This window comes from Schistocerca piceifrons, chromosome 6, assembly GCF_021461385.2.
Source record: "Schistocerca piceifrons isolate TAMUIC-IGC-003096 chromosome 6, iqSchPice1.1, whole genome shotgun sequence".
Lineage (NCBI taxonomy): Eukaryota > Metazoa > Arthropoda > Insecta > Orthoptera > Acrididae > Schistocerca > Schistocerca piceifrons.
In genome coordinates this window covers 123,962,995-123,988,970 of record NC_060143.1, presented here as the reverse complement: position 1 = coordinate 123,988,970, position 25,976 = coordinate 123,962,995, and the positions used below count along the sequence as shown (strand labels likewise).

Below are 25,976 nucleotides of genomic sequence, written 5' to 3'. Positions count from 1 at the left end.
ATAGACTCTCTCTGCAAATTATTACAGTAGCACACCTCGATAATCACACTGCTCAATTGTTACCTAGACATTACACGACATCATAATCATCAATAAACCAAATTTATACCACTGGAAAATTGTCTTCCATTGTTTCTCTGCTTCAGATATCACAGTATTATCACCACACACGAAAAACGTGTGTGTGCGTGTGTGTGTGTGTGTGTGTGTGTGTGTGTGTGTGTGTGTTCACTGTGAAATATGTAAGTGTCCACCCCAAATTATTAACCTAGACCCAAGGTTACGGTGAATTCCTTCTGATATCCATTACTGTAATGTGCCAAGATGCTATTACTTTTATGCCATGTACTGTTTACTGATATATGCATTACAATTAAAAAGATACGTAAAACGGCACTATAACTGGAAATTTCAATATGTCTATTGTGAGACGAAAAGTGTAATACATGATATTACAAGTTGTAAATGTAGGCATTCTGCCATAGTCCTATAAAGTGAACAATTCTCATACTAGAGAATTGGTAGACGTAAGCTGCTTGATATTTTATTTTAGTCAAAGACTTCTTTGAGTAAACAACCAGCTGTCAAGCATGAATTTCTATGACTGTCAAAGCAATAAAAAACATATTATAATATGTAACAGGATAGATAAAAAACCTACTGATAAAGTGGTGGCACAACATACACATAAAAGACTGTTGTGATTGGCAAGCTTTAGGAGCCAGTGACTCCTCCTTTAGTCAGAAGGGTTGAAGGGGAAGCAAGAAGGGTGAAGGAAAAGGACTGGACAGGTCTTAGAAAAGGGGTAGATTTTGGGAAACAACCAGAACTGCAGCTCAGGGGAGACTTACCATACGGCATGACAAGGAAAGACTGATTGTTGGGGACTACATCAAATGAGATTTGAAAACCGAGAGTTTAAAGATGGAAGACAGGGTAATATGTAAGACAGATTACTACTAAACCATCGTGCACAAGTTAATAAGAGTGACAAGCTAAGTGCATTGTACATAACACAGATGGGAGGGGCTGATGAAAAATAGACGGGAAAGACACTGAAAGCCGTAGAGAACTAAAATGGAGTGAAGCAAAGAGTATTTACAGTGAAGAAAAGATGAGTGGGTGGTGAGAACCAAGGACATGTTGTTGTGCTAGTTCCCACCTGCAGAGTTCTGAAAAAACGGTGTCCAAGGGAAGAATCTAGATGGTGCATGTGGTGAAACAGGTGCCGAGGTCACGAATGTCATGTTGTAGAGCAACAGAATATTGAGAGTTGCCAGTATACACCCTCTGCCTACGCCCATTCATCCTAATTGATAATTTGGTGGTAGTCATGCCAATCAGCATATCTCATCCAATGCAGTCTTCCTTTCTCATCCTGTATGGTAAGTTTTCCCTGACCTGTGGTTCTGGGTGACTTTCCCGAAATCTACCCCTTTTCCTTGACCTCTCCAGTCTTTCCTTCACCCTTCTTCCTTCCCCTTCAACCTTCTGCCCAAAGAAGGAGCCACTGGCTCCAAAAGCTTGCCAATTACAACAGCTCTTCATATGTGTTTTCTGCCGCAACTTGATGAGTAGATTTTTATCTATACAATAAAATATAAAGTAGCATACTGTCTACCAACTCTTTGCATAATGTCCTATTGTGACATGATACATGAACAGGTCCCACAACAGAAAAGAAAGAACAATTCTCATATTGTTATTTAGATTGTGTCCCATTTAAAGTCACTCATTTAGCCTGTAACAAATGTTTAATGTTAACTGCCTTACTGGAAATAATTTTTCTTATCTTAAGAATTGATGAAATATTTTTTCCTAGTGTATTTTCCATTTTATATGGCTCAAATTGCACCAAATTCCATTTTAAATGATTTACATTGCATTCTCTCAAATACTGTTACATATACATTTATAAAAATCCTACAAAACATTTATTATTATTCATGAGACTGTTGCCATCTGGTGGTCCTTCTCTGTATTACTCTGTTAGCCTGACTGGTATGTGGTAGTATGTAGCCGGCACCAACCCAGACCTCTGCTGCAACTCTTGATGTGCCACACTTGTATGGCTCAGCCTCTCGATGAGGTCTGTCTCGCATGAGGACACAGTTATACTTTTTAATGTTCTACTGTCTTTTTATAATAATGTACTGTTATCTCAGGCATATAGTGGAATTAATTTGTATACTTGTTATAACAACTAACATAAAGGTAACTGTGCTTTATTTCAAATTCATAGCCAATTACGACAGTACAAAAACAAACATGTAGTTCATCACACTGCAGGATTTCATAATCTGTACACTGTGCATACGTCAAGAACAAATTACGTGAAATTGTTAATTTATGATAACAGCTACAAAACTGTAAATATTTTTCTTACTTTTGCACCATTTCAGATCTGAATATTGGAGCTTAGTCCCATCGAAACTATAATCCAGTGTACCTACATGTGATCACGGCAATAAAAACTTCATTATCTGAAGCTTTCTTTACATTGAAATAGTGTTTTCTTCATTTTCTTTTTGTTTACATGTGATATCATGTGCCACATCGTTACAGCTCAGAAGTCTCATTCGGTATCGCTGGGTTCAACTACCTCAGAGCAGCTCATCAGAACTGGTGGCAAGGTGGCAGACTCTATTCTCGAGATGTGCCTACGGTGTTGCAGATGAGGCGGCGTTGTGCACAGTGGGTGTGGACATGGCTATGCGTGTGGACGGCAGCGGCAACAGCGATGCCGCCACCTGCACTGCCCGGCAAGCGGGATGTGTTCGTATCACGTGGCTGGGGGGCCGGCGGAATGCCCTTCAGTGTGCTCTACCTACCCGCACCTGTCCTGCCTGCAGGCGAGCCACAGCCACAGTCAGAACAGCCTGTGTCACAGGTAATAGTGCTGCAATAGCCACCATAACTGCTGGTGTCTGACCTACAGTAAGTTCCAATCCTATAGTTTCACAGCAACTCACTACTGACATTTCTGAAAACTGTACACTGTTGTTGTTGTAGTCTTTAGTCTGAAAATGATTTTGATTCATCTTTCTGCACCGGTCTACCCTGTGCAAGGCTCTTCATCTTTCCATGCCCACACACACACACACACACACACACACACACACACACACACACACACACACACACAGAGAGAGAGAGAGAGAGAGAGAGAGAGAGAGAGAGAGAGAGAGGCGCGCGTGCACGCTTCCCTCTGTTATCAAATTAACCGCTCCTTGATGCCTCAGGATGTGCCCTATCAATTGGTCCCTTCTTTTAGTCAAGTTGCACCATGAATTTTGTTTCTTCCCAATCCCATTTAGTATTGTCTGTTTGTTGTCCACATGTCACTTCCATTAATGCTACACTCCAGACAAATATATTCAGGAAAGGCTTCCTAATTTATATTAGATGTTAAAAAAATTCTCTTTTTCAGAAACACTTTTCTTGCTACTGCCAGTTTGCATTTTGTACTGTCTTCTCTTTGCTGTCATTAGTTATTTTGCTGCCCCAATAGAAAAGCTTGTCTACTACTGTTAGGGTCTCATTCCATTTCATAATTTTGCTCCCTGAGCATAACCTAATTTGAGTACATTCAATTACTCTCACTTATGTTGATGTTCATGTTATAACTTCTTTTCAAGACACTATCCAATACTTTACACTGACCTCCCATCACCTTTGGCAACTCACAGAATATCACAATCTCATCAGCAAAAATTTTCAATTCTCTTCTCTGTGAACTTTAATTCCCTTTCCAAATTTGTCCTTGGTTCTTTTACTGTTACCTACCGCATTGCTTCATGTCCCTGGACTCATGTACCTGTAGTTTGGTTTCTGTACAAGTTGAAGATAGCCTTTTTCTACCGACATATGAACTGCACTGATCATGATTTTTATATGCTTCCATGTGTAAAAATTTAGCTGGTGGTTGGTTATGTTGAACACCAAAGAATGCGAACTAGAGTAGTGCATGGTTCCTACAACTACTAATGGGCAGAATGTGTTTGAGCAACTGTCAATAGAAATTTATCTAAGAGTTTCTCTCTCTATTGCACCATAAATCCAATAAGATAATGAGATGATTATTTTCTGTAAATTCCAGGGCAGTGCCTTTCTACACACAGGCTGTCCCAAAGCCTTAAGTTTAAAATTATACAGATGGGAGAAAATCCTAAACTTATTATTATTTTTAAGAGCGGGAACCAGTAGGTGGAAATGAGTATTTCAGGTGGTTAAAGGTCTTAAATGAGCAATGCATATCAGATGTGAATTTTTATATTGTTTGTATACTGTAAGAGACTGCTGCTTGCTGCATCGATGTTTATAGTGCTACTGTGGGAAACAACACGCAAGAGTCTACATCTACATCTAACTCTACATTTATACTACACAAGCCACCCAACGGTGTGTAGTGGAGGGCACTTTACATGCCACTGTCATTACCTCCCTTTCCTGTTCCAGTCGCGTATGGTTCGCAGGAAGAACGACTGCCGGAAATCCTCCGTGCGCGCTCGAATCTCTCCAATTTTACATTCGTGATCTCCTTGGGAGGTATAAGTAGGGGAAAGCAATATATTCGATACCTCATCCAGAAACGCACCCTCTCGAAACCTGGACAGCAAGCTACACCGTGATGCAGAGAGCCTCTCTTGCAGAGTCTGCCACTTGAGTTTGCTAAACATCTCCATAACGCTATCACGCTTACCAAATAACCCTGTGACGAAACGCGCCGCTCTTCTTTGGGTCTTCTCTATATCCTCTGTCATCCCGACCTGGTACGGATCCCACACTGATGAGCAATACTCAAGTATAGGTTGAACAAGTGTTTTGTAAGCCACCTCCTTTCTCCTTTGTTGATAGACTACATTTTCTAAGGACTCTCCCATTCAATCTCAACCTGGCACCCGCCTTACCAACAATTAATTTTATATGATCATTCCACTTCAAATCGTTCCGCATGCATACTCCCAGATATTTTACAGAAGTAACTGCTACCAGTGTTTGTTCCGCTATCATATACAATAAAGGATCCTTCTTTCTATGTGTTCGCAATACATTACATTTGTCTATGTTAAGGGTCAGTTGTCACTCCCTGCACCAAGTGCCTATCCGCTGCAGTCTGTGATGTGTCCACAATGAAGTTTGCCACTGTTTGCAGTTCATGATCAACTGTCAATGATAGAGCATTACATGTATTTAATGTACAGTGCAGCAGAATTTAGTGTTCAGATTGATGAACAAAAGTACAATATGAGTTTCACAACAAATGTTATGTTAATTGGAAGAAAATTATCCTCACGGATATATACTTTGAAGAAACTGGGTCTTCAAGTGGCAGAAATTTGCATAAATCTGCCACAAGAAGTATTATTTGCAAAGCATAATTTGAGGAGGTGCATCTGGCAGAAGATTCATGAATAATGCCATCAATTGTGCCTGTGAAATGTACAATTCAAGAACACAGCATACTTTTCACAGTATATATAAGTGACTTAGTAGATAACATTGGAAATTCCACGAGACTTTTCGCAAATGATGCTGTTCTATATAGAAAGGTCCTACGCTAGAAAACTGTAGCAAAAGGCAAGATGACCTGCACAGGATCGACGCTTGGTGCAGGGAGTGACAACTGAACCTCAACATAAATAAATATAATGTATTGCACACACACAGACAGAAAGACTCTTTATAGTGTGATTACATGATTACAGAACAATTACTGGAAGCAGTTACTTCCATAAAATATCTAACATTATGCATACAGAGAAATTTGAAGTGGAACAACCACATAAGATTAATAGTGGGTAAGGCAAATATTAGATTGAGATTTATTGGGAGAATCCTTAGAAAATGTAGTCCATTTACAGACGATGTAGCTTACAAAACTGTCATTCGACCAATACCTCAATACTGCTCACCAGTTGTGATCCATACCATACAGGTTTGATAAAGGAAATAGAGAAGAAAAAAAGAAGAGTGGTATGTTTCATTACAGGTTCATTTGCTAAGTGCGAAAGCATTATGGAAATGCTCAGCCAATTCCCATGGCAGATGCTACATGAGAGGTGTTCTGCATCATTGTGTGGTTTACTGTTAAATTGCAGAGAGCGTACGTTACTACAGAAGAATCAACCAATACACTGCTTCCTCCAAAATATATAAGGAACTATGGAGATAAATTAGAGAGATTCGAGACAACACAGACGCTTACCAGCAATTATTCCTCCTGCAAACTATTCTTAACTGAAACAGGGAGGGGGGAAAGTGACACTGGTACACAAAGTACCCTCTTTCATACACTGTAAGGTGGTTTGTAGAGTACAGATGTAGATGTAGATGGAGTGCTGGAGGAGCAGCAATTATAACCTTACTGTACAAATGTGTGCAAGCAATGAGGCCAGATGGTTCTGAACCAGAACTCAGTTCTGACAATGGACTCTGTTATAATGTATGCATCAAGACCGGTGAATGTCACTTTTAATTGGTACCATGTTACACGCTACAAACTGTTTACATCTATATGCAGTTCCAGCCATTAGTTCTTTATCTGAAGGTACTCAGCTTATGGTTCCCTCTTTCCATATAGTTTCGACCTAAGAGTTGAGAGACATTTTATGTGACGGTTATTCAGAGAGTGAGGTCCAAATCACCGTATAGCTTGTCAAATGTCACATGAACACTGAAATATGCATGCGCACTTACTTCTGGCATGCCTTACTCGTCAAATGACATCATTTTCATTGGTGTTGTCACAGTGTGCTGTTTACAGTGTCAGTTCAAAATGTTTAAAACAATCAATCCACCTGCTGACTGGGAAACACAGTCAAGTGATTCAGTTTCTGACAGCAACAAACTTTGCAAACTTTGCAGTAGCAGAAATTCATCAACAGATAAGTGAGGTGTATGGTCCCAACGCAATACGTAACAGCAAACTGCATAAGTGGGTAAAAACTTTCAAGGACAGACAGAAAAATGTCCACGATGAACCGTGATCATGCCAACCATCAGTGATATCAGAAGATTTGGTCAAAACCATAGACTAAAAGTTTCGTGAAGACTGGTAATTCAAAATTTCAACTTTAGCACTGGATTTTCCAATTTTGGGCGGAACAGCTTTGCACAAAAATTGTCTCTGAAAACTTGCAATTTCACAAATTGTGCCCACAATAAGTTTCCAGGCTGCTTACTGAGAAACATGAAATGAGAATAATGGCTTGTGCTCTTGATTTTTGGCCCTATATTGCAAGGAAGGCAACCAGTTTTTAGAGAACACTGTCATAGGGGAGGTGACATGAGTTTTTCACATGACCATAGAATCTAAATGTCAGGGAACAGAATGGCATCACTCAACAACACCAGTCATAGTGAAGGCCAAGCAGACACTCCAATAGGCAAGGTTATGGCAACTGTGTTCTGGAATGGACATGTGGAGTCTTGTTAGTCGAATTTATGCAGCAAGGGACAACAATAAATGCAGCCGCTTACTGCACGACCCTGACTAAACTTCAATGTGCAATACAGAATAAGTGACTTGGCCTCCTGATGTCTGGATTTTCATTGCTGCATGACAATGCTGCCATTCACACTCAAAATTTGGTCAGATCTTTTGAGTGCTAACAGATTGTCCACCCACCATACAGTCCAGACTTGGCACCGAGCAATTTTCACTTGTTCCACTACCTAAGTGAAAGTAGTAGTTAAAGAGTGGTTATCCTTACAGGTGGCAGATGTCTATGACACAAAAGCTTGTAGAACGTTATGACAAATGTTTAAACAAATCTGGAAACTATGTAGAAAAATAGAGAAACCAGCAAGGAATTAAATAAAAACTGTTTATTGAAAAGATTTGTGATGATTCATGTTTTTTTAAGAAATTGGACCTTACTTTCCAAATAACCCTTGCAGCTCATACTAGTATCTCATTCTTCACCTGAAGAAGTGATAAATAACAATGGCTGTGGTGGAACGATTTTTTTTCTTTTTTTTTTGGGGGGGGGGGGGGGGGGGGGTTTCATGCATATAGCGAACAGAAAAGGAATGACATTAATCAGAATGTATTGTAAACTAGAGTAACATCAAATCAATGCATAAACAACACATTTGTGGCATGACAACTTGGAAGAAAAACAAGTCTAAGAGTTCTTGGAACATTTAAACTCTATCCACCCTAATTAAAATTCATGGTGGAACTTGAAAAAGAGGGCCAGGCCACTTCTGGGAACACCCTAATAAAAAATTCATGGTGGAACTTGAAAAAAGTGACCAGCTACCTTTTCTCAATATATTAGTTACGAGAAAACCAGACGGATCCCTGGGTCACAACATATACAGAAAACCACACAGACTGTCCTCAATCTTCACGCCTCAAGTCATCACTGTCATCAAAAAGACATTAGGTACTATAGACTCTTGTTACATAGAACACTAACACAGACTAGGAGAGCCACACTGAAGAATTACTTACAAAGAATGTGCACTCAGATCGTCAAACTAAGTGGGCACTGCTATCAAAATCAAGGATGGCTGAAAAAGAGGTTGAAACCAACACACAAAAAGAGAAGCCAAGAATTGCTCATCTACTTCATACTGGCCCAATATCTGGAGAGGTTGGTGGGCTCCTACAGAAGCATGCATCCAGGGTATTCTGCTCCTGTTGAGTAGTATAGAAAGTCTTATTCCCAATATTAAAGATGATCTAGATCTCCGAAAGTTCAATGCATTCCATGTGAAAGTGGCCTGTCTTACCTGGGGCAGACTATTACGACAGTCGAGGGGAGATGTAATGAACAACAACAAACCCAGTTAAAACAACATCACCGAACAGTGCCTCCAATATAAGTGTAAGTAAGGAGGCTATTAACAAATTATCTGCGATAGCATCTTCATTATTTGGTTCAAGTAGTGGGACGTTTTCATAATGTCTCATCCCAGATACCAACATTAATAGTGCATTGCTGAGGCAAAGTTGGACAGGAACTGGTCCTTCCCAGTCACGGAAAAAATTGTTGCATGATGGATTATTACAAGTAGGACGAGCTATCGAGGTTTCATCATGACTCATAATGCAGCTCAGAAAATTGTTCATTAGTTTTTCATAATGCACCTGTTCATTAGTTTTTCATAATGCACCAGAATCATCTGTGCCAAAACCAACAAATCTAGCGTATTATCTTCAATCATCAGTTTTGGTAGGCAGCTTGTGCACAGTCCCTGAAACTATATTTGTTTGTAATTATTTCATGGGAAACAATTCTTGTCTCTTTGAGGCAATATTCACAAAGTGCACTGACACTTAAATGAATGTTGGTTCAGTGTGTTTCTTCATCTTTTCAAAAAATGTCATCTGACATTGCTTTCCACTACTCCTTTTATTATTATCACCACCACCTCAAAATTTGGTGCAAAGTTTTGAGTGTTCATGTTGTTGTGGTCTTCAGTCCTGAGACTGGTTCGATGTAGCTCTCCATGCTACTCTATCCTGTGCAAGCTTCTTCATCTCCCAGTACCTACTGCAACCTACATCCTTCTGAATCTGCTTAGTGTATTCATCTCTTGGTCTCCCTCTACGATTTTTACCCTCCACGCTGCCCTCCAATACTAAATTGGTGATTCCTGGATGCCTCATAACATATCCTACTAACCGATCCCTTCTTCTAGTCAAGTTGTGCCACAAACTTCTCTTCTCCCCAATTCTATTCAATACCTCCTCATTAGGTATGTGATCTACCCATCTAATCTTCAGCATTCTTCTGTAGCACCACATTTCGAAAGCTTCTATTCTCTTCTTGTCCAAACTATTTATCGTCCATGTTTCACTTCCATACATGGCTACGCTCCATACAAATACTTTCAGAAACGACTCCCTGACACTTAAATCTATACTCGATGTTGACAAATTTCTCTTCTTCAGAAACACTTTCCTTGCCATTGCCAGTCTACATTTTATATCCTCTCTACTTCGACCATCATCACTTATTTTGTTCCCCAAATAGCAAAACTCCTTTACTACTTTAAGTGTCACATTTCCTAATCTAATTCCCTCAGCATCACCCAACTTAATTCGACTACATTCCATTATCCTCGTTTTGCTTTTGTTGATGTTCCTCTTATATCCTCCTTTCACGACACTATCCATTCCGTTCAACTGCTCTTCTAAGTCCTTTGCTGTCTCTGACAGAATTACAATGTCATCGGCGAACCTCAAAGTTTTTATTTCTTCTCCATGGATTTTAATACCTACCCTGAATTTTTCTTTTGTTTCCTCCACTGCTTGCTCAATATACAGATTGAAAACATCGGGGAGAGTCTACAACCCTGTCTCACTCCCTTCCCAACCACTGCTTCCCTTTCATGTCCCTCGACTCTTTACAACTGCCATCTGGTCTTTGTACAAATTGTAAATAGCCTTTCGCTCCCTGCATTTCACCCCTGCCACCTTCAGAATTTGAAAGAGAGTATTCCAGTCAACATTGTCAAAAGCTTTCTCTAAGTCTACAAATGCTAGAAACGTAGGTTTGCCTTTCCTTAATCTAGCTTCTAAGATAAGTCGTAGGGTCAGTATTGTCTCACATGTTCCGATATTTCTACGGAATCCAAACTGTTCTTCTCCAAGGTAGGCTTCTACTAGTTTTTCCATTTCGTCTGTAAAGAATTTGCATTAGTGTTTTGCAGCTGTGGCTTATTAAACTGATAGTTCGGTAATTTTCACATCTGTCAACACCTGCTTTCTCTGGGATTGGAATTATCATATTCTTCTTGAAGTCTGAGGGTATTTCACCTGTCTCATACATTTTGCTCACCAGATGGTAGAGTTTTGTCAGGACTGGCTCTCCCAAGGCTGTCAGTAGTTCTAATGGAATGTTGTCTACTCCCGGGGCCTTGTTTCGACTTAAGTCTTTCAGTGCTCTGTCAAACTCTTCACGCAGTATCATATCTCCCATTTCATCTTCATCTACATCCTCTTCCATTTCCATAATATTGTCTTCAAGTACATCACCCTTGTATAGACCCTCTATATACTCCATCCACCTTTCTGCTTTCCCTTCTTTGCTTAGAACTGGGTTTCCACCTGAGCTCTTGATATTCATACAAGTGGTTCTCTTTTCTCCAAAGGTCTCTTTAATTTTCCTGTAGGCAGTATCTATCTTACCCCTAGTGAGATAAGCCTCTACATCCTTACATTTGTCCTCCAGCCATCCCTGCTTAGCCCTTTTGCACTTCCTGTCGATATCATTTTTGAGACGTTTGTATTCCTTTTTGCCTGCTCCATTTACTGCATTTTTATATTTTCTTCTTTCATCAATTAAATTCAGTATTTCTTCTGTTACCCAAGGATTTCTACTAGCCCTCATATTTTTACCTACTTGATCCTCTGCTGCCTTCACTAGTTCGTCCCTCAAAGCTACCCATTGTTCTTCTACTGTATTTCTTTCCCCCATTCCTGTCAACTGTTCCCTTATGCTCTCCCTGAAACTCTGTACAACCTCTGGTTTAGTCAGTTTATCCAGGTCCCACCTCCTTAAATTCCCACCTTTTTGCAGTTTCTTCAGTTTTAATTTACAGTTCATAACCAATATATTATGGTCAGAGCCCACATCCGCCCCTGGAAATGTCTTACTATTTAAAACCTGGTTCCTAAATCTCTGTCTTACCATTACATAATCTATCTGAAACCTGTCAGTATCGCCAGGCTTCTTCCATGTATACAACCTTCTTTTATGATTCTTGAACCAAGTGTTAGCTATGATTAAGTTGTGCTCTGTGCAAAATTCTACCAGACGGTTTCCTCTTTCATTTCTTACCCCCAATCCATATTCACCTGCTACATTTCCTTCTCTCCCTTTTCCTACTGCCGAATTCCAGTCACCCATGACTTTTAAATTTTCGTCTCCCTTCACTATCTTTTATTTCATCATACATTTCTTCAATTTCTTCAACATTTGCAGAGCTAGTTGGCATATAAACTTGTACTACTGTGGTAGGCGTGGGCTTTGTATCTATCTTGGTCACAATAATGCGTTCACTATGCTGTTTGTAGTAGCTTACCCACATTCCTATTTTCCTATTCATTATTGAACCTACTCCTGCATTACCCCTATAATCCTTCTAAACTCAATAGTAATGAGTTGGCAATGAAATTCCGCAGCTGCTTCCCCCATTATATGCATAACACAATATGCAATACAAATTCTGAATTCACCAGCATTTGGAATCAACAGTAGCCCATTGGATCCAAATTTTAGGCACCGGGGTGTTGCAACAAAGGTTGGTGAATTGTAGTAGATCACGTAGATGAAACTGCAGATCCATGAAGTGTAAAAATTTATTTTTCCTCCACATTCTTAGACTTTCGGATAGTGGCTGGGTGATAACTAGAAACTGTGCCCACTGAAGAATGTAAGGTTTCAAAACGAAATGACCGGCATATTTCATCCAACACACAATATTATGTTAGGGATACAGGATTCTAAAACACCTAACATGTATTTCATGCAATACACACTATTATGTTATTTTATTGCAGAATATATCAAATAACTGAAACTACAACAGTGAAAAAAAGCCTGGTAGTGACTCATAATCAGGTAGGAGCAAAATTCTAAAATGTAATTAAGTCTGAAATGCCAAAAGAAACAAATACACTAAAAACTGCATGACTATGTTGAACAGGTGTCATAAGCACTGGAAAAGATCATTTTGGTTCTTTGGCATGTGAAACAAACAAAGAAGAAAAATTGCATGTAAAGGTTATTCTGTAGTTTCTTATGATTACGAACAGATATTCATAGCAAGAAAGCTGCTGAGATCAACAGAAATCTGACCTTTTTATATTCCAACAGAAATTTGTTCTCACTGCAAAAATTGACATAACTGAAAGACACAAAGGTTCACATAGCTCCACTGTATCAGGTTAAATGAAATGGCTGTTTAACAAAATGTCACTCAAATGGCATTTGGTGTCTTTTTATTCAATCACCATAGGCTAATAAGAAATTAATTTCAACAATATCAGGAATAACACGAATACAGAAATCCAGTCTTATTTACACAATATTCAATAATATGCACATTCATTCCCTAGCACTGTACTTACATTAAGAGTGACTAAACATCCAAATCTAATCCATATTCACAATAACTACTCACCAATGTATGTTTGCTATAAAGCTAACTATTATTAAAGCCCACAAAATTTTAATGTCTACAGGCACTTACATTTCCCAATGGAGCAGAGGAAGAGGACGATGAAACTGATATCCCAGAAATTGCTGAACAAGATGCCGGCCTACCTCAAACAGCTGCCTACCGTGCGATGGAGCTGCGTAATGCTAGGGAGCTCCTACAGCAACCACTATCCCGCAAGCACTATTCTGTCATACCTCAGCTGTTCGTATCTTATGGTTGGGGCCCACTTGGAAAATAAAACTGGAATTTTCATCCACTCTATTCCACTCTATACTCAAAAGCTCCAGTGTATGTGAATGAACTTATTTAACTAATACAATCAATTTTTGGCAAGTTTGTCAACTTATTCACTGAAATACATGTAATAAAATCACATAGAGAAGTGAGTCAATAAACAGTATCCCTGCTTACCTTAGGTGCTTTCACAATAAAGTGTAGTTACTGGTACTATGATTGCTGTTATGAAATACAATGTGTAATGAATGGACTATTTCTGTGACCAAATTCACACCTACGTAAAGAGAAAATTAACCTCCTAATATTGCCTTACCCACAGGAAAATGATAAATTATTCAAAGTCTGTAAAAATTGGCTCCATGTTGGTTTGTAAGGGATAAGAAGCATTACACAATTCACATACCAGTGTCCATGATTGATAAAAGCACACACGAGATCACTATTAAAACACAGAAAATGAACTGGCCTACATAAACATGGCACACCAAAAAGGGTAACACTCAAACAAAGGAAGGTCTAGGATGGAACAGCAACAATATGAAAAGCATATTTTGCTACTCACCACAGCCACTGAGCTGCAGACAGGCACGATGTGAAGAAAGACAACCAAACATTTAAGCTTTCAGACAAAAAAGTCATACTTCCAGTGTAGATTGGCCTCAGCAGCCGGAGACTGTAGGTGTGTGTGTGTGTGTGTGTGTGTGTGTGTGTGTGTGTGTGTTTGCTTTTTCAGAAGGAGGACCTTCTAGTCCAAAAGTTTAAATTGTTTAGTTGTTGTTGAACAACAACTATGGCACACTGTAAAAATCGCTTACCTCAAGGTCCTCCAGGGGAACAAAAAATTGTGTACCATGATGGAAAGCTTCACCGTGGCAAATAGTTTAACCTTCACACTTACAAACTTGAAAAGGGTTTAAATAGCCCGTATCAGCCAGCTTTGGTTAACCCGCATATGCTTTTACCAACATGTCATTTTACTAGTGATTAGAGAAACCTTCCACATTCCAGAGAAATACAGAGTATGGTATGTAATGTCCTGGCTATACCAGAGAACTAATTTATGTAGATTCTTACTATGTATCTGAAACAAATTTCTGCAACATTCTTTGAACATTCGTTTTCCTCACACCTAAACTAAGGAAACGAAGAAAACAATGTACACTGGCGGAAAAAAAGTCCCAACACCAAAGGGATCTGTGCAAGATAAATGAAGAAATTTTGTAGGCATGTTTCTACATCTGAAAGATGAGGTCTGTTCAAATTTAGCAACAGTTGCATATGACTAGTGCTAGTAGTGCCACTATGAGAATGCAAATGAAGTTTGGTTTAAATATGCGCTGTAACTGTCATGAGTGTTAGCTACCTTTGAGATTGCTCATAGTGAGTTGATGTTAGTCAAGAATTCCTTTAAGAGAGGAAGGTATGTACCAATAACTCACTGAGTTTGAAAGAGGTCGTGTAATAAGACTACGAGGAGCTTGATGTTCCTTCTGCAATATTGCATGAAGACTTGGCGTGAATGTAGACACTGTACATGACTGCTGGCAGCATTGGTCACAGGAATGTACTGTTGCAAAAAGATAAAGCTCCAGATGACCATGTGGCACTATGGTGAGGGAAGACAACCGAGTTCAGCATTATGGCTGTGGTGCATTGTACTGGGGTCTATGTCTGTAGCAGCGATTCGAGCAGCACCTGGCTCAACAGTGACACAACAAATTGTTACAAATTGGTTACATCAAGGACAGCTCCGAGCCACACGCCCTGTAGCATGCATTCCGCTAACCCCAATCCAACACTGTTTCTGACATCACTGTTGTGAAGTGAGAGCTCATTGGAGGGCAGAGTGAAGTTCTGTTGTGTTTTCTGATGAAAGCCAGTTCTGCCTGGCAGCCAGTAATAGCCTTGTATTGGTTAGCAGTAAGCCAGATAAGCACCTGCAGCCAAGCCAACTGTGGCCTCAACAGATTGAACATACACCTGGAGTTATGACATGGCATGCGATTTTGTATAACAGCTGTAGCACTCTTATGGTTATTCCACATACACCGACTGCAGATGTGTACATCAGTCTGGTAATTCGATCTGTTGTGCTATCATTCAAGAACACCTTTCCAGGGAGTGTTTTCCAACTGGACATTGCTTGCTGTTGTATCACAACATGCTCTACGAATATCAACAGCGCTTTGGCCTGCTCGATCAACAGATGTCTCTATAAGTGACCAAGTTGGGAGATCGGACGACAATTTCAGTGTCATCCACAACTAGCATTAACCATCCCAAAACTGACATCTGGCACCTGTGCAACACAACACATGCATGTTTGCATGCTTGCGTTCAACATTCTGTCAGCTACATTGGTTATTCACGTACCAGAATTTCATATTTTCAATGACTTTTCTTGTGCCTACATTACCCAGTGATCTTGCTACATTAATCACTCAAACATGTTAGCGAGGTAAATGTAATCCTGAAATTTCATTACTCTACATTAATTATTTCTTGGCGATGGAATTTTTTTCCATCAGTGTAAGTATGTAAGTACTGTCTACAGTAAAATTCACTTATGTCACTGTCCCTAGAGTAATGCGTTGTATTAACCCTAATTTAGTTGCAGTGAGTGAACATGTGTAACCAACACTGTCGCTCCACTTATACTTCACATGAAAGCTAGACTACACATCCCTAAAGACTGTGCTAAATATAGTGAAACCTCTCTATAACATTTTTCAAGGGACCACAAATTCTGAACACTGTATAGAGGAAAACACTATAAAGAGGAAGGCTTCCAAATAATAATTATAGGGCATTACTGAAGATCGGGATACCACTAATCAGCTGTGACAAATAGTGCCATAGATGACATTTTAAATTTTCACAACACTGTAATATGACATTCACTGCAAATGATCAATGTATCAAATGATTAGTTTTTTGTAATTAAAACATGAGGCCTGGTAGGTGGATGGGTGAAAGTAAGTGGATGACTTAGTACTGTAAAAAGTTATAGCAGATTCTTAAGATATGACATCATTGTCCAAAGCTGACAGGTGGTATCCCATTCTCCAGTTAACCCAATTATAAAATATAAGCCAAATTTTGTTTAGGATATACTGAACATATTGCATAAAAACACAGTAAATGGTACAGATTAAAAAAGAATTAGTTACAAAAAATTACTTTAATAATTAAATTATGAAATGGAACTTAAAATTTGCACAAAACTCTAGGAACCTATGCAATCTGAAAATCACATACCTATAATTTTTTAAAATATTCAAGCAAGCATGTTTGTTTCGTATTTCTCCTAGACTCTATGGCAATCTTTTCTTGCTCCAAATGAGCAAGTTGAACTACTGTTCTATCCTCAAGTCTATGGGCCATTGTATATCTCCTGAATGTTTCAAGGGCTTCAGCTGCCTCAGTATATGAGGGCACAGGGTCATCTTCCTTGTCACTGTCACTTTCACTTCCACTACTATTCTCCAAGCTTCTCCCTGCAGTCAGCTCCTCAATACTTCGTACTCCTGTGGTTGCCACATTGTCATCCACAGCCACAAAGTCCTCAAAAGTGACAGAATCATTGCCTATTATTTCCTGAATCTCTTGCATATCGCTTGTAACACCTTCCACAGGAGCTGCCAACTCATTCTCACAGAATCTCGCTTTTGTGAAACAGTTTTTAATAGTTTCAGCGCTGACTTCCCTCCACGGGTATATAATTAAATTCCTTGCCTGTAAAATATTCAGCTTCAGTTGTGAGCTCTGCTGGTTTCCTGATTTTCTTTGGTCCATCAAATTCAAGGCCTTTTTTACAAGGGCTGTCCTATATTTAGCCTTAAGGGCATATATTATTCCCAAGTCCAAAGGTTGCAGATGGCTGGTGCAGTTGGGTGGCAGGAAAATTACTTTCACATTTCTCAGAAAGGATACATCTGGTGGATGTGCCGCACATCTATCCACAAACAGCAGCACTTTTCTTGCAGCACTCCCCATTTTGGTGTCAAATTCTCTGAGAAAACGTAAAAATATATTACTTGTCATCCATGCCTTGGCATAGTCTGTATATTTGCACGGAAACATGGAAATGTTTTTGAAGCACCTCTGATTTTTTAACTTCCCGATAACCAAAGGTTTCAGTTTTTCACTGCCATCAGCGTTTGTATGCAACAAAACGGCAAGACATTCCTTGCTCTTGTTACTGCCATGGCAATTTTCCCCACAAAAAATAAATGTCTTATCCGCCATTAAATTGAAAAACATGCCGGTTTCGTCAGCGTTATAAATATCATGCAGTTTGTAGCCATGTATCAGATTAGGGAGAGTCTGCATCCACTAAGCTACAGTTTGTTTCATCCATACTTTTACTTTCTCCACATTCCGCTTTGTATACAACACCATAACGCCATCGAAATTTATCAATCCATCCATTGGATGCCTTAAAATTTTCCATTCATAACTGCAGTGATATTTGAAGCGCCTTCTCCTTCAAAATAGTTCCGTTTACAGGAATGTTTGCAGCACGTGCTTGCTGAAACCAAGTTAATAAAACTTCCTCCATTTCGTCGTAAGTCGATGGTTTCAAACTCATACGTTTCAAATTTCCACAATTCTCAAACCCTTCCATTACTGACGATCTGTTTATCACAATAGTGTTGAGTGTTGAGGGGGCCAGTTTAAATTGCTTCACTAGCTCCATGCAACTCACACCAGGAGATGCCTCCACTTTTTTATAACAGAAACGTTCTTTAACTTAAACATTATAAAGAGGTAAATAATTGACCAGGGTTCCAAAAATATGAGCGTTACATGGAGGAAATTGTAATATAGAGGAAACGCAGTAAAGAGGAAAATTTAACATTGTGTAAATGAGCTTTTAGTCGAGACCGAAAGAAATGGACATAACATAGAGGAAAACATTTTATGGAGGGTCGTTATAAAGAGGTTTCACTGTACAGGATGCCTTTGTTCATACTATGGGAATCCATTCAGAAATAATACTTTTAGTTCAAATGTGAGACATCTGTGTGGTCATAGCTCACTAGTCTTTTTAGACTCATTGTTGAGTTTTCCATGGGCTATACATTCATCTCCCCAATACACAGTTGATTTCTATTCAAAACTTTATTTACTATTACAATGAGAACAAAACAACATACTCACTTATGGGATCTGTGGTTGATAACACGAATTTGTATAAAAAGATGAGAATCCATCCAGTAAACATAAGACAAAGGAATAATCTTTATGTTGGGAGCACATCTTAAATTACTGGTCAGGGAAGCATGCACACTTTCTAAAATAGATTTTCAGCAAGTTTGACAAGAACTGAAGGCTGTTGGTTACATTAAAAACTTATGTGGGATGTTTTATGCAGCAAAACTAATAACATTTGTTGATACAGTACTTGTGTTGTCTGTTTTGCATCATATACAGGGTGTCCATAATTACAGTTCCAATTTAAAAACACTGTATAAAGACAACCACTATTCAAAATATGTCAAATTTGAATAGTGTATGAGGAATGTTCAATAAGTAATGCAACACTTTTTTCCTGAAATCAGTTTGGTTTTACTCAGGTTTCCAATGCACCATATTAATCCCCACTCTTTTGGCTACAAAACCCTATTTTTCAATGTAATCTTCATTCAATGCGACTGCCTTACGCCACCTTAGTGGGAGGGCCTGTATGCCCACATGGTACCACTCTATTGGTTGATGTTGGAGCCAACTTCTTGCACATTAATGACCTCCCCATCACCCATGTACTGAGGGAATCCTTCATTGGGCACAACAGATGGCAATCAGAAGGTGCGAGATTCAAGCTGTTGGGTGGATGTGGAAGAACAGTCCAATAAAGTTTCGTGAAGGTCTCCATAGACATCCTGCAAGCACCTGTAAATATATGAGATGCTCTGGTTTTCTGCCGAAAGAAACTCAATGACAGTTCTCAATGACAGATACCATTTTGAAGGCTATGTATAGTGCCATCATCTATTGGAACTTCATAAAACTAAAGCAGCTGAAATGGGAATATTCCACGATGTCTACAATCGAAATTGGCAGAGAGAGAGAGAGAGAGAGAGAAAACACCTGTTGCATTACTTACTGATCACCCTTCATATTATTGACGCAGGGGGAAACGTTGCGGAAGAAAAAGTTTAACAAAAATCTGAGCAAAAGATAGCGCTTTAAGTATCTTAACATAAATGGCGTCAGCTACAAATGACAGATGAATCAAAATATGATGGATATGGTTTGAGTCACACATTACACCATCCATACTGTTCAGTGTGCATGACTGTAAAAGTTCAGCAGTCAACAGTTGTGGCACTGCTACTTAGGTAAGCTCACCCACCATGGCAAGGTCATGCTGCATTAAATGTGAGAAATCACTTTTTAATTGTCCTGAGACCAAAAATCACAGAAAAGCAAAATGGCATTAGTTTTTAATGTCCAGGGGCCAAAAACTGCATAAAAAAACCAAACAACATTGATTTTTAAAATGTGTAATGTTGTACAAATGGAGATGATATTTTAATTACTGACGACGCCTTTTGGCATAATTGTTTCATTATTCTCCAGTGCATGATGTAATTTTAGTAAGTACTAAAGATTGTGTGCCTGTATTACTTTAGCAATTTCACCGTTATTTAAGCTTCTGTTTCTCACTTTCGTTGATATGGCTTTTCTAATGAATGTGTCTTTCTATTCAGGAAATGTGCTTCTGATGAAGGTATATTTATATGTACCGAAACCTTGGTCAAGAATTTTAATAAAAAAATTCTATCCTGCAACTGTTTTTGGCTGCCATCCTTTGTTGTGAAGAATTTTGACAGTTGCTGCTGCAGCCATGTTTAAAATCTTGCAACATTGATTTATAACTGTTGCAAGACTGGCGCACATGTTCAACATGCTGTCCACTGTTTTCTGCCACAAGCTGAAATCGAGAAACAGCATGTTCCACAGCTGATCTGAGTGTCTCGGGGGGTCATGTTCAGAATGTATTGTGCAATTCATGCCTTCAATTCAGTTACATTCATAATTGCAGCACGGAACACAATATCTTTCAAATAACTCAACAGCCAGAAGTCACATGGATTAAAATTGGGTGATGTGAATTGCCAGGCTGCAGGGAAATGAAGGCCGATAATTTCTGAAATATCTCTGCAGTAGCCAATTCACTGGCTATGTAAAGAGTGTAGGAGTGCCATTTTGCACAAAAATTATCCTATCCACACATCCACACGCTGCTGAAGGGTTGGAATGATATTGGTGTGCAAAGACTCTTATAGGGTGTACCGGTGACAGTACAGGTAACAGGACCCACAGGACTCATCCCTTTGGGGGAGGAAGGGGGGGGGGGGGGGGGGTCAAATCCTAGGAATCCTACAATAAACAATGCCATCAACCCGTGCCATACAGTCACATTTGCAGAATGAAGTGGTAACAGTTGATGTGTGTGCAGATTTTCTGCTGCCCATATTCTGCAATTCTATGTATGGTGGACATGTCCTTGGGAGTGGAAATGGGCTTCATCTGTTCACAAAATGTTTCATGGTCATTCATTGCTCACTTCCACGAAAGAAAGGAATTCCAGAGTGAACACTTGTCTTGCTGGCAGATCAGCAGGACGCAACTCCTGAACATGGGTAATTCTGTATGGATAGCAGTGCAGGACGTTTTGTAGGATTTTTAGCACAAAGCTCACAGGCATGTTCAAAGTTCGGGCAATTCCCCATGCACTGCATGTTGGCACACCACCATTTGACCTATCCTGCAATGCAGTCACCTCACTTTCGACAGACGTCGGATCAACTGCTTTCTTTCCTCTGCCACGCTGCACTTCAAGAAAACCTGTCTTTTTGTATTTTGTAACTATTTCCTAGAGATCCTCAGCAGACATCAGACCAATGCCTTTTTTCATACCTTTGAATGTCCAGAACTCCTGCAGAGCTACTGGTGCACAGCCTCCTTTCTTGTAAAAGAGCTTTACTAGCAGCATATGATCCTTCATGGAGACAATCACGAACTTTCTCCCTGCATCAATAACACACTGTTCAAATCTGATATCATTCTGAGCAGTAGTTCTCTTACTGCAGCATTTTGAAACTGGAATTTTACTTATGGACACCCTGTACAGTATCAATTGGTTAGAGTCTCAATCCTTGTGAGCTGCAGACACAAACACTGAGTGTGTGATGAGAGCATTTGCTGGTGTAGCTATACCACAGTTAAAACGAAGCACTATTCACCCAGGGTTTCTGTGAACTCATCTACTCAATGGGTAGTTTAATTAAACGAAGACATCGATGCAATTCAGAAGCAAACTGCTAGTTTTGACACCAACAGGTTCGATCAACATGCAAGTATTATAGAGATGGGAATCCCTGGAGGGAAGATCATGTTATTTTTGCAAAACACTTGAGAACATTTAAAGAACAGGTATTTGAAGTTTACTGTAGACCAATTATACTGCTGTGAATGTACATATTGTATAAGGACCACAAAGATAAGATAGAAATTAGGGCACGTACAGAGGCATATGGATAGTCTTTTTCCCCTCATTCTATTTTTGAGTGGAACAGGAAAGGAAATGCTTAGTAGTGATAGAGTGTACCCTCCACCACACACCATACGGTTGCTTACGGAGTATGCACCTACATATAGATGTAGTTTGTGAGCCAAATCATAGCTTTTAATAGAAGATAAAGTCAGCGATTTCCTTACAGAAACCACAGAAATATCAACAATGCATCATTACATGAACACTGTGTGCGTTAGCAATTCTGATTTGGGCCTTCATAAATCATTCCCTGCAAACAATGGTATGGTTCCTCCTAATAAGCCAAGCACTGTGGTTGATGATGTTTGCATGTGAGTGCCTGCCTCTATTAGCTAACCACATATGCCACAACGGAAGTATTCACATGTTTACGTTTGTACTCATTTAAAATGCCTCAATAATTTTAAATTCTCATCAAAAGTGAAATACAAGCTGTGACTAGTTATCTGCATACAAAAAATGTGAAAACAAGTTCAAGTCATTGGCAGATTAGTTACATTTATGGTTAGAATACTATGAAAGATGGCATGGTAAAAAGAATGGGTCGGAGTGGCTATAGATGTCAGTACAACACTAACGAAGAAGGCAAAGTGAGTACTACTGAAGTCTTGATGAAAAAAGTTGATTGTGGGCGAGAAGAACAGAGAAGGGAGGGGGGCCGGAAGTTGGGCTTATGTTGGGTGCCAAAAATGTGAACCGAGGTCAACAAAACCAAATGATTAACCAATGCTTCTAACTTCCTTTAGCAGTGCAATAACAAAGGTGACAAATTTTTAAACAAAACTGTCCCTGAAAGCAAAACATGGCTGGCTCATGTTACAATATCCATGGAAAGAGGGCATTCAACATTATCAAGGAAAGTGAAGTTCAAGCAGACAAATGCTCCTCAAAAACACTTGTACATGGTTACAAGTGGACTTTTTGCCTCACAGTAACAAAGTCAATTTTGAGACGCACTGTGAAACCTTAATTAAACTATGCTGAACAATCCAAAACAAGACATGGCAAGCTCAGTAAGGGGATATTTTTTCTCCATGACAATTTCCCTCCACATGCAGCTCAATGAACATAACACCTAATCACATCAACTTGATCACACCCACAATCCTTCTTTCCATGAACAATACGAGACTGGAATAGAAGGGAGAACCGATAGAGGTACTCAAGGTACCCTCCGCCACACACTGTCAGGTGGCTTGCGGAGTATGGATGTAGATGTAGATGTAGATGATTCCTACTTGTTCTTGCCCTCGGAAAAACATTTAGGTAGTTGGTGGCACAGTAATGACAATTATGTCAGAAAGGCTGTCCAGCAGTGACTGACAAAAAACATGTACTGTACTGAACAGAAAACATATGAAAAACAGAAGAATCTGTATCAAAACAGATGTTCGGAATGAAGTACAAGACGTGTGAGGAAGGGAATACTTAGCATGGAATACTGAAGTTCAGACACTACCCTTTGTTGGTAGACTGAAAAAAAAAAGCTATGAAAGTGACAATGAGATAAGTGAATTTGAAAATCAAATTTTCCAAATTACTTCTTAATTATAATGTTAGTTTTATATTGCTTTATTCTAAAACATCATAAGCAATTTACTGTCACCTTATTTCACTTACTTGTGTTCTCTCTGACATTATGTAAAAGATGAATAAATTAACCACTGGTTAGGCTTGGATTAAAGAAAAACAGTAACTGAAGCTGCAAAGATGCCATAACCAAGATATTACTCAACTGCCACTGTGGACACAAGGTCACAATAATAATCATGTATCAACTCTGTTTGTCTGTAAGAAATACTGTACTTGCTCTTTGGTTTAGCAACTGGTACGTATATGATTCTCTGTGTATCAAATCTTGTTGACATTCATTATTAAATTTTTCATTCTTTAGCTGTCTGACCCAAAATGTTGTTAAGATTTCCCTACATACATGATTATAAAGCTTGATCTCCTCCTTTATTTCTATATGGTGTGCTATTTTATCGTACTCAGTCATGATACAGAGGATACACTAATAAAACAAAAGTCAACCATCAAAGCAGAATATAATATTCTAACTGTGAAACTCCAGAAGACATCTGACACAGTAACACATCAAACCTTATTAACAGAAGTATAATCATGTAGGGCGTCCGCCCTGGTAGCTGAGTGGTCAGCGTGACAGACTGTCAATCCTAAGGGCCCGGGTTCGATTCCCGGCTGGGTCGGAAATTTTCTCCGCTCAGGGACTGGGTGTTGTGTTGTCCTAATCATCATCATTTCATCCCCATCGACGCGCAGGTCGCCGAAGTGGCGTCAAATCGAAAGACCTGCACCAGGCGAACGATCTACCCGACGGGAGGCCCTAGCCACACGACATTTCCATTTCCATTTATCATGTAGGGTATCAAAACAAACTTGTAACTGAATTGAGGATTTCTTGATAGGGAGAAAGTAGCATGTTATCTTGGATGGTGCATTACTGACACATGCTAAAGTATGAAAAAAGCTGCACAAATATTCTTTTGGGTCTTAATAAGATTTCGTAGTGGTACTAAGAGTGACATACCACTTAAAATGTTCAGAGGTATAAAATTGTGCACTTCAAATGTGTACTGCAACATGACTGCAATGAATGAGTCACAGATGGAATTATTCCACTTGTACAAATACTACACTGTAACTATTCATGGATGTAAGAAATGGAATGATCACACAGATTCAGCCATAGGTAAAACAAGTGACAGACTTCAGCTCACTGGTAGGACACTGAAAAGGTGCAATCGATCTACAAAGGAAACTGCTAACAAGTCACTCATGCAACTCTTCCTAGAATACCCTCGTGTCGAAATCACTTTTGAGACCAACTCCAAAGTCAAGGGTGTCAATGAGCTACAACACTTGGAACTGAAAGTATGTTTATTACTGACACCAACATACAGCCACAACAATAATGACCTCCTGTGTGAACAGTGCTGTTATTTATACAAACATCAAATATATCAGAATGTTAGTTTTTATTCAACCATCAAATGTTCCACATATACAAACATCACAAGACAAATATTTCAAGAACTTTCCAGAAATGACAAATAGGAAACAACAAATAATTGCCGGTGGTCATGTTTGAACTGGCGACCAATAGCACACAAGCCTGAAACACTAACTGCTTCCTATCCTTGAGAAACAGTAACCCACTGCTGCAGAGTTTCTCACTGGGCCAGACTGCAGCATGCTGGGTCTAGATCTTGTCAACAGTTCTCCATACGGCAGTGCACATAGATCCTCGCATGCTGGTCATGTTGTTACACCCTCTTCATTATAATTAGCATTAAAGGTAGCCCCTCCCATCAAATCTTTCTGATCATCAAGTGGGTCTTCAGTTTCCTTGAACCTCTCATCATCAACCTCAGCCTTCGGACTGCAGCAGGACACGAATGACATCTCCGTCTTCTTGATGAAGGGGTCATAATTCTCATCTTCATATGTGATGATCAACAAGCAACAAAGGATATGATACTGTCCTAAGTAATACTTTAGTGTTTGGTGAAAATTGGTGCCAAATATCGTTACACCTCCTCTTTGACCTTCCCTATTATCTTCTTATGCATCAGGTCATTCTTGTAATTGTGCTCTCTTTTGTGTACTTGGTCTGACATTTCTGGCTGTCTTTCACTGCTGCACCTCTTCTGTTACCACCTGGCATATGAGAGAGGCAAGCTCTAGAAATGCCAACATCTGGCAGTTGGTCACACTTTCTTCATCCGACTCTTTTCTGTTGCCTTTCCTCAATTTTCTGTCACTACTTGGTGAACTCTTCTGTCATTGTGACAGCCTCTACCAGAAAAGGTAGGTAACAGGTCTTCTGCAACGCCTTCCATAAAGTGTGAAATTCTGTCAGCTGCTGTCATGTCAGGACTCACTATGTGACACAGTGCCTAAAAATTTTTTTCCTTCTCACCAAACAGCCACAACTCTTGTAACGTGGCAATGTGCTGTGCACAAATGA

General features: G+C 39.4%; 2 protein-coding genes across 2 annotated transcripts in view; one reads left to right on the top strand and one right to left on the bottom strand.

The window, feature by feature from the left end:
• Positions 1 to 13,527, top strand: part of LOC124802641 — a 42,882-nt gene extending 29,355 nt beyond the window's left edge. The window contains exons 2-3 of the mRNA XM_047263544.1: positions 2,675 to 2,890; positions 13,205 to 13,527. Coding sequence (XP_047119500.1) covers positions 2,675 to 2,890; positions 13,205 to 13,420 — 432 coding nt within the window. The 3' untranslated portion in view covers positions 13,421 to 13,527. The remainder of the gene's footprint in view (positions 1 to 2,674; positions 2,891 to 13,204) is intronic.
• LOC124802640 (RNA-binding protein 42-like) overlaps positions 1 to 25,976 on the bottom strand; it is a 342,201-nt gene that overhangs the window by 181,087 nt on the left and 135,138 nt on the right. The window lies entirely within an intron of this gene.